General features: G+C 44.3%; 1 protein-coding gene across 1 annotated transcript; it reads right to left on the reverse strand.

Annotated features, from left to right (window-relative positions):
• Positions 1 to 1,259: 1,259 nt before the first annotated feature.
• On the reverse strand, positions 1,260 to 6,793 carry taf3 (TAF3 RNA polymerase II, TATA box binding protein (TBP)-associated facto). Its single transcript, XM_084452408.1, has 7 exons — positions 6,564 to 6,793; positions 5,698 to 5,940; positions 3,744 to 5,584; positions 2,544 to 2,626; positions 2,149 to 2,422; positions 1,954 to 2,060; positions 1,260 to 1,569 (listed from the first exon to the last, which is right to left on the reverse strand). Exons 1-7 carry the CDS (start codon positions 6,727 to 6,729, stop codon positions 1,455 to 1,457), a joined length of 2,829 nt encoding a protein of 942 aa, XP_084308534.1. The 5' UTR covers positions 6,730 to 6,793; the 3' UTR covers positions 1,260 to 1,454.
• Between the last annotated feature and the right edge of the window lie 2,759 nt (positions 6,794 to 9,552).

Below are 9,552 nucleotides of genomic sequence, written 5' to 3' on the forward strand. Positions count from 1 at the left end.
AAAAGCACACTGAAGACCACTGAATCATGACTAGGCTATGCCTATTGAAAAGCTAGCTGGCAAGCAGAGGACTGCGAAGCTCTGAAAACAAACCCAGACACGTCTTTGTCCTAGTTCCTATACATTCAGTGTTTGGTAGCACATGGTGTTTAATTACCATGCTATGCACTAAATACATTTACATACTAAATTCACGCCCCCAAAATACAAACATTTGAAAACAGCTCCTCATGATTTAGCGTTTCAAAAAAAAAAACTATCCTGCAGTAAGAATGACACCATGTGGTCATTGAGAGAAATACAAAAAATTTAGAAACTAGTCTTTTCTAACATTTCACACATAGGTCTAGCTTTTATTGGCTGCAACAGCCAAGCCGTTCTTTAATTCTAGTCCAGAGCACAGACTGCTGAACAAATTCAACTTTTCAAATCAAGGGTTTGTTAAAATATGTCCACTGTATTTCATGAATTGAATGCATCAAAAACAAACAACTAATGAAAAAGATCTTGCTGAAAATTGTAAACAGAACAATCAATGTAAAAAAAAACTAGAAGTGTGTGCGCACTCCAGTGATAACTAAATGATACAATTTGTTTACACAATCGGGGGTACATTTTTGGATGGCAATGAGATTTACATTTGAGAACATAGACTGTTAGGCTTTAATATTGAAATATCAGCAAAATGATACATTACAACAAGCACGGCTACAGTATAACTCCAGAACAATCCATATGAAGAAAAATAAAAATACAAATTTTCATTTTAAAAAAATGTACAGAAATTACAGAGAATCATTCAAGTTAAAACCAATATCTGGAAATTGATTTAACAAGTCAGAATCCTAAGAACACAATGCACTTGACTTGGAATTTGGTATTTACACATTTATACACAAAAAAGCAGTCATCTTTATATACATGACATTAGTGATACTGCAGAAAACTTGGGAAGATTTGAACAGCCATCTGTCAGTTTAATTTTGACCTTCCTTTTCTGGCAATATGAACAGAACAACAGGAATAATATGACGATGTTTGTAGACTCTAGATACTTTGTGACAAAACTGAACTCAGTCGTTTGCAACCATGATAAAAGGCATGATCTCTAGGAAATCAGACCACCTCAACATTCCTGATGGCTGGACTTCCATGTCAACAAAAGCCCCAAATTAACAGATAGGAAGGGTAACTATGGAGCCCACAGGATAACTTAAGGTGGACATGTGCTGGTTTAAGTATTTTGTTGTTGTTGTATATTTCCTTTTTTTTTTTTTTTACATAATCACAACTTAGCATGGGCTCTTCATTCACTAAAATCATCAGGCGCAAACATCAGTCATGAGTTGTTGTTTTTTCTTTCTCACAACAGTGCCAGGAGTGTTCCAGGATGGCTTGAAGCAGTCCGGGGGGGGGGGGAAAGAGTCCAAAATGTGCTTTTTTGTTGCATAGTCTCAATGCACTTTGTGTTTCCTCTTCTTATGTTTTTTGTCCTTCTTCTTGCTGGCACATTTCACACAGAACCACTGCTGGTCCTCAGGCGGAGCAGTATGAATGCCAACACAAGGCCTGAGAAAGAGTAGATGGAGGGTTAGCTGGGAATTCATGCATAGTAAGGGTGAAGATCAGATTTCCACAATTTGGCATAAAGATGAATCAGAGTTATATAGTAGGTAGAAGTTATAGTTCAAATCAAATCAAAATTTATTTATAAAGCACATTTAAAACGACAGCAGTCGACCAAAGTGCTGTACAAAGGTGGGTCCTAGGTAAAAACATTTATCAACAAACCGTTATAGTATATCAATTGTTGTATCAATTACTGGTCACCATTGTGCTACTACAATCTTATTGTTAAGTTATAGCAGAGACATGATAAAATGCACCGGTGAGGCAGGAGAAAAACAAGTACCCTGTTGAACTACAGTAGTTGAGTGAAACCATGCCACTTACCAGTGGTACCAGTCATCACAGTCATCACACCCTATCATGGGACTGCCATCATCAGGCTTGTTGCATCCAGGACAGATCCAGATCTGGTTGCCCCATTCATCTCGGATCTGAGGGAAAGACCAAGACACATTATAAGCAATTGGCTACATAGATGCTGTACAGAAGACAGCCATGAGAGACAGAGAGGAGGCTCACCACGTAGGTACTGACAGTCTCAGTCACCACGCTGCGGACAGGCGTTTTGAGGGATCCTCCGGCTGAGAGCATGGAGGCGGGCGACAGTATTGGTGGAGGGGCGATAGCAGGGGGGAGGGGAGAGGCAGGCGGGACCAGCAAGGGTGCAACTGGGGAGAGTATAGGGGGAGGTGGTGGTGTCCGAGGGCGATTTCCTGGTCCAGATTTGGCAGCGGGGATCTTCGGTGCCAGAGTTTTGGGAGGCTCTGAATTAGGGACCACCTTGCTGATAACACTAGTGATAGAAAGAACTGTTAGAGTACGGACTCATACGTAAATAAACTGAGGTTACCATGTTGGTGTGTAAAATCCAGCACTTTAAAATCACAATCAACCCGGAATCACAATCAACTTACATCTTGTCCTGGCCAGCTCCCACCCTGAGGGTGAGCCTGGGGATAACTGGAGATGGAACAGCTGGAGAGGTCTCCACCTTAACCTGGGAAATAAATAATTATTTCTTATAATTAATAAGATAATATTTTATAATTATAAGATATCTTATATAGAATATCTTAAAATTAATAAGATAATAATTAATAATTATTATTATAGAATTTCTGTAAAGGCACTTAAGAATGTTCTGTAAGTCAGTCACATCAATCAGTCCCTCCAGAAAAACGCGGGCAAAAATCCTTGATTATGCAGGCAAAAATCCTTGATTATGCAATGGAATATGCAGGGTTTTTATGTGATTTTATGCGTTGAAAATGTGGGGATTTTCTGAAGTTGCAGGAACTTGCGAATATTGCGAGAATATGCGAAAAATGCAAGAACCTGTCCTGTATTTTCGTGCACACCCCCACTCTAATGCATATAGCCTACACTACGTCTTCACATGCTTGGAATGATACGAGAAATAACAAAACCATAGCCTATGCGAGAGCGCCTAGACCAGGTACGGTGTAGACCGGCGTCATGATTGAAGGCAGCCTTAAAAGGCAGCCTGGGAACTTATAAACAACCCGTGATGTCTGGTCTCTGTGGTCGTCCAGGTCATTTGCTATTTCCAAGTTTATCAGACCAAACATTTTGCCCATGTCTATGATCTGATGTTTATTGATTTGATCTTAATATAATCGATGCAGCTGTGCTTTAGCCTACTCTTATTGGTTATTTATTTCCTTCATTCATGATGAGAATAGCAGAGGACTTTGAACTTGATATATTTAACATAAATTGGTGCAATTCACTAGAATGCAGGAAATGAGATGTCTGACACTCATAATCTCATGGGGGAGGACCACCAGCTTGATTTGTGTTCTGTGAGCATGGGACTGCTGGCAAGGTGTCCCTTATTTTTCCCCATTGAAGGTGGCAACCCTACAAACGAGGTGAAAAACCTTAAAACTTGAAGCAGAAAAATGCGGGAAGTATGAAATCAAGCGAGCCCCGCATATCCACGAGTTCAGTGATAATCGCGGTGAAAATGCGCTCTTTCTAAAATTGTGACCCTTGCATAATCTGCGTCTTTTGCCTGATTATGCAATGAATTATGCGATTGCATAATCGCGTTTTTCTGGAGGGACTGATCAATGTGGGAGAGGAAAGGTTACCTTTTCAAGCCTGATCCTCTCTTTTTCCTTCTCTTTCTCCTTTTCCCGCTTCTCCTTCTCCCTCTCTTTCTCTTTGCGTTTCTCCTCTTTCTCCCGCTCCTTCTCCTTTGCTTTCTCCCTCTCCTTTTCCTTCACCTTGTCTTTCTTCTTCTTCTTCTCCTTCTTGTCTTTCTTCTTGTCCTTCTCCTTGGTCTTCACATCCTTATCCTGGAGGATGGGGGGAAGAGGAGGCAGCATGGAGGGAATGCGCAGGCAGGTGGAGGGACTGAACAGGGCTGGGACATCACCCAGGCCGAAGGGGGTGAGGGCGGAAAGTTTCCTTTCGTCTCTCCCTCTGTCCTTTCCTTTGTCTCGCTTGTCCTTGTCCTTCTTGCTCTTCTCCTTGTCCCTCTTCTTGTCTTTGTGTTTGTCCTTCTCCTTCCTGGAACCGTCCCCTCCATCTCTGGACTTGATCTTCATGGAACCTTCAGGCCCAACAAAGTCCCGCTGACGGAAGTGGTCTCGGAGGTCTTCGTCCTTACTGCCAAAGTCCTTCCAGGGCATCTTACCCTCCTTGGATAAGTCTTTGCTCTTGTCCCTGTTCTTATCTTTATTCTTCTCTTTCATCTTACCCCTGTCCCTATCTCTGTCCTTATCTTTTGGCTTGTCTTTTTCTTTTTTCTTCATTTTTGTCTTGAGTTCCTTCTTTAGTTTCTTCTTGATATCTGCCGAGGACACCATCTTGTTCTTCTCCTCAAACACCTTGAGGAGGGGCTCGGGAGTCGGTGGTGAGGCGGATGCTGAGGACACGTAATCTTGGTTCTGGGGAGTGCCTGAGGGACCCCCTTGGTTGACCTTACGTAGGACCTCATTGATGGAGTCGTCCATGGTCCAGTTTCCTGGGCCAGCATTGAGTTGAAGCGGTGTTGACGTGTCTTTACCAAAGCTATTGGGCCCTAGCATGAGCTTGGGTGTGGACGGCTCCATGATGGTGAGCCTCCTGGGGCTTGAGAACCCGTCGCTCTCAGAATCAGAACCCGACGAGAAGGCAAATGGGTCAGGCTCCCGCTCGGCACATGCTCTGGCAATCACTGCATCTATGGAGTCATCGATGTCAGCTGCTTCAGGTTCCAGTTTCCTGAAGTGGGCCTCAGCCAGCTCCCTGTCCTCCAGACCCAGGCGCACGTGGATGTTCTCCTTGCCCATCCTCTCACTCAGCGCAGACAAGGGTAGCCTCTGCAGGGCCTCAGGCTTCCCCTGCAGGTGCGATGCCTTGGCAGGACCCATTTTGGGACTTTTAGGGCTTTTGGGGCTCTTGGTCCTGCCCGGTGATTTCTTCCTCTCCTTTTGTGAAGATTTAGGAGAGCAGATGGGGCTGCCACCAATTGCTCCAGCGCTGACCCCCTTAGGGGACTTAGTCCGGGGCCTTCCAGGGGACGAGACCTTGGGCTTTCGGGCCGGTGTACCATGGGACTTGTGGTCTGAATGTCTGGGCATCACTGGCTGGGCTCTGAAGGAGGCTGGGGTTCCAGGGGGGGGTTCAGGGGACAGAGAGAGGGAGCCCAGGCCATCCTGAGAAGCCAGTACACCCGGGGGAACACGCTGGGGGTTGAGGGACGTGAGGGGCTCCCGGGGTTCGATTCCCCAATCTGGGCTGAAGCCAGGGTGCATGCGTGGTCTCTTAGCGGTAGGCATCATGCCCATGGTTGCGTCAGGACTGTCCAGATGCCTCTTCACTGGGTAGTTCTCGTCGTTGACTGCTTCGTCATCCTCCATGTCTTCCTCGTCATCATCCAGTGGGACCTGCATAGCCTCAGCTGAGGTCCCCATGTCAGCAAGGGCCTCTTCCTCCTCCTCTTCTTCTACAGAAACACAGCAGAGAAAGAGAATCACGGTCAATAAGGGATGCGAGTACATGAAAAAAATAACTTTTACACACCGTGCACACACAAAGAGCAGTATTAAGGACCCGTACCTTCTTCTAAGGAGACCAGGGGTGGCATATAATCTGGAATGTAGTCCTTCCTCTCCTCTGCATCGCGGGCCCCAGGATGAGGGAACTGCATTACATTGTTCTTGCTGACGGGAAAGAGTGCGGTCTGCTGGGCAAAGCTTACAGGCTCCAGATTATGGACATAGTCCTCCAGCTCACTCAGGCTCACCCCCAGCAGCCTGAAAGCCTGGCCAACATCATCCAACACAGGATCGGTTCGCCCATCTTGGTAAAAGACAAGAAATCACTGTCAAATATATCATACCTTCACTATGAACATGTAACAGAGAGCTCTCTGGGTTCCAAATGTGCTTTTATCTAGTATGAAGGGGTTACACTTTACACTGTATGCTAACATGATCTAATGCATTGTAATAACAGTATTTGAGAGAAAAAAAATATGCAAAAACATTTTATTTTTCATTTTGAATCAATAACAAGTTGTTTCAGACAAGAGTCTGCTGCAATATATGAAGCCTTTTAATAGATTTAATAAATCTGTAAACTAAATGCCAGTGTTCCCCATGTTGACATGATCTGTGCTGGAGCAACAGAACCGCTCTCAGTCAGCATGACCAGTTTAACTCAGCCTATGTTTAAATACATAAACAACAATGGGTATATTTAAGTAGCTAAACGAGTTTGGAAATATACGTTTCACAAATATAATTCAAAACAAGGTTTCGATTGAGCAGTGATATCTACTGTACCTCTGACAACCAAACCTTGCTAGCTAGATTGCTAGCTAACGTTAGGCCTCACCAGGGGAAGCTACACATGATCATATCCTCATCTACTCTTTTACAGTAAGCAAACTACAGTAATTCAGGTGGAAATACAGCACTTACAGAGCTCGGAGTATCGATGACAGCCCCTGGCCAACTGCTGGATGTATCGATGCAGAACATCGGATAGGAGGTCACAGGCGGTGAGCTGAACCGCGTCCCAGCCGAGCGCCTGGCAGATCTGCGCCACCGACACACGCAGCAGCGAGCGGGCGTAACTCTCGCACATCTCGCTGGATCAACTTAACCGTAGTCTGATCAATTCCTATAGCAAAACATGATCCTGGTCTTCATGATGCATGAAAACCCACAAGGTTTGCGAATAAAGCCCTCGATTAGTGTTATTTTTAACATCTACTCCAGTCAATATGTTGGCGCTTTTGCCAGAGTCGCCATCTTGTTCGCTTCGACAAACCCATCCCCGTAAACTACGATTGCGCATGCGCATAAGCCGACCCATGAGAACGGATCTGTTCACAGGAATCGTTGCGCATTTATGCTGCGTTCCATTTGTATCAGAGCTCGCGGGATTTGGTGCCCGGGACTACGTCACATCCCAATTGAATGCGTTCCTGAAACAAAACGCGAAAAACCCCCACTTTCGCCCCATTTTTGTAGTTCTAGGCAAGTTAGCTATTGTTAGCCATTGTTAGCAATACCAGTTGATGACAACGAACTATGCTATTTTGCGCATACGAACTTCGTAGCAACATTGTTCACTCATAGACAGGAACCAGCTGCTGAGCCCGGGCCGCCGCCATTTTGAACTGTCAAGTTGTTTGCGCAACCTGTGCCGCACTGTTAACTATCAGTGTCATGCACTCATAGGGAGGGGAAGTGAAAACCTACGCCCATAGCGGTTGCGTTCCAATGGAAAATCAGTTTCAATGTAAACTCCCATTCGCCTTATTCACCCAAGCCCCCAGGATTCAAAATCTAAAGTGAAGCCCTATTGAACCGCGCCATCTTGGCTAGATTTGTAGTCATTTGGCTATTTCCGGTGACTTTTGTACTTGCGCAGTTGTGCTTTTCTGGCTTTCCGGTGACTTTTGTACTTGCGCAGTTGTGCTTTTCTGGTCTTCTGGTGACTTTTGTATTTGCGCAGTTGTGCTTTTCTGTCCTACGGGCGTCCACGAACAAGTTCACGTTTATGTGAAATGCAATGAAATGAAAACTGGCTTGCATATTAACCTGTTTTTGTCAAATATATCCATTGGAGACATTGTTTTTTTATCCAGGCATCTTAGTTTTAACAGGTTAATTATAGCTGAACATGTTTTGTTTGCTAGTAGATGGTATTCATTCCGTTCGCGATAACGTTATTGCAGCCAGGCTGAAGCCAGGGCGAATGTGAAATAGCAGCCACAAACTCAGCGGGTTAGTTATGATGATGTTGATTTTGGGAGTAGATGCTGTAAGAATTTTAGATTGTCTCTTTTTGTATCTAGATTGCCCACTGTAAGCAGCTCATCTGCGACCCCAGCTACGTCATGGACAGGACGGCCAAAGTGGGCCAGGTAATCCGGGTCATCTGCATCATGGGCCACCCCATCAAGAACACTGGCGATGCCAACTCCTGTCGGATCATCATCCCTCAAAACCAGGTCAACAGGAAACACGGTGAGAGTTACAGTAGGCGATGTAGGGCATCAGTCTTGAGACTCAGTATTTTATTGGTTTGTAATAACATAGAATACCCATGTGAAATGAAATTATATGTAAATTGAATTTAGCTTTTCAATTTGACCCATGGAGCTTGATGCATAGTACTAATCTCTTTGACATATATGTGTGCATGATCTCCTATGCACACAATGTGGCAGCACAGGGCAAATATGTTGCCCTAGTCAGCACGTGGAGACCAATGACCCAGAGAAGGAACTGAAACCAGCCCTGGGTCTACTGGAGCCTGTAGAACGGAAGTATGGCTTTTCAGACCATTTTGATAAGTATGGTGTTTACTCTGCCTCTGAGACGGCACAATGCTCACATCAGAGCTGGAACGGTCTTAGTGAATCTCATCATTTTGTGATTACATTATTGGTGGTAATCATTTTTCTCTCTGTACTTTGATGTGACCTGATCTCCTCAAGCCCTCTGTTCTCAAGCTTGTGAGCATTAGTGATCAGTATGCACCAACTGACATGGGGATAGACAGCCAGGTGAATGAATCATACATGGATTTTTTATAGCAGCACCCAAATAAAGTAGTTTAAAATTGTATCATATGCAATTTTATTTTTATACAGCAAATTCTGTAGCTTGAAGCATATGCACACTGTAAATATTGAACCTGCATTATTTGTGATATTGATGCATGCATGCTCTTTCTTTATCTGGTATGTTTGTGGGGATGCAGATATTTGTGTCCCGTACATATGATGCAACAACCCACTTTGAGGCTACTTGTGATGACATCAAGGACATGTACAGGCGCACGACAGGAATAGACTTTGATTTTGCAGAGATGGAGCGCAAGAAGAACAATATCTTTGGAGATGCAGGTGATCTGTGAATGTCTAAGCAAATTGCCAGTGTTAGTCAAGTTGGTTAAAAAATTAGTGTATGCAGGCCTATTTGCTATTTGTTCTTTATTACATTCATGTAAATGGTAAATGGTAAATGGACTGCACTTATATAGCGCTTTTATCCAAAGCGCTTTACAATGGCCTCTCATTCACCCATTCACACACCAATGGCGGCAGCTGCCATGCAAGGTGCTAACCTGCTCATTGGGAGCAATTTGGGGTTCAGTGTCTTGCCCAAGGACACTTCGACATGTGGACAGGAGGAGGCGGGATAGGAACCGCCGACTCTACAATCATTAGACGACCCGTTCTACCACTGAGCCACAGCCGCCCCTTCATCTGTTGACCCTTCAAAATTAAAGAAAGCAAAGTAACTGACAAACAGAAAGGTCAAGGTGGCTGCATGTTTTGATTCTGTTGGTATATGACTTTAAAAGGGTCACTTTTTGTACCACCATTCAGGTTTCTCTCATTGACATGAATGTTGTTCAAAGCTGCCAAGGAATTGATTTCAATCAACCTTT

Source organism: Borostomias antarcticus, assembly GCF_949987555.1.
Source record: "Borostomias antarcticus genome assembly, chromosome: 18".
In the NCBI taxonomy this organism is placed as follows: domain Eukaryota; kingdom Metazoa; phylum Chordata; class Actinopteri; order Stomiiformes; family Stomiidae; genus Borostomias; species Borostomias antarcticus.

Bases quoted from the DNA above. Each gene is read 5' to 3' on its own strand.
- taf3 (XM_084452408.1), bottom strand. From the start codon at position 6,729: ATGTGCGAGAGTTACGCCCGCTCGCTGCTGCGTGTGTCGGTGGCGCAG. The intron at 2,061-2,148 runs GTGAGCCTCCTC...TCTTTCCCTCAG, and splicing joins AGACTGTCAGTACCTACGTG to ATCCGAGATGAATGGGGCAA. The intron at 1,570-1,953 runs GTAAGTGGCATG...ACTCTTTCTCAG, and splicing joins TGTGATGACTGGTACCACTG to GCCTTGTGTTGGCATTCATA.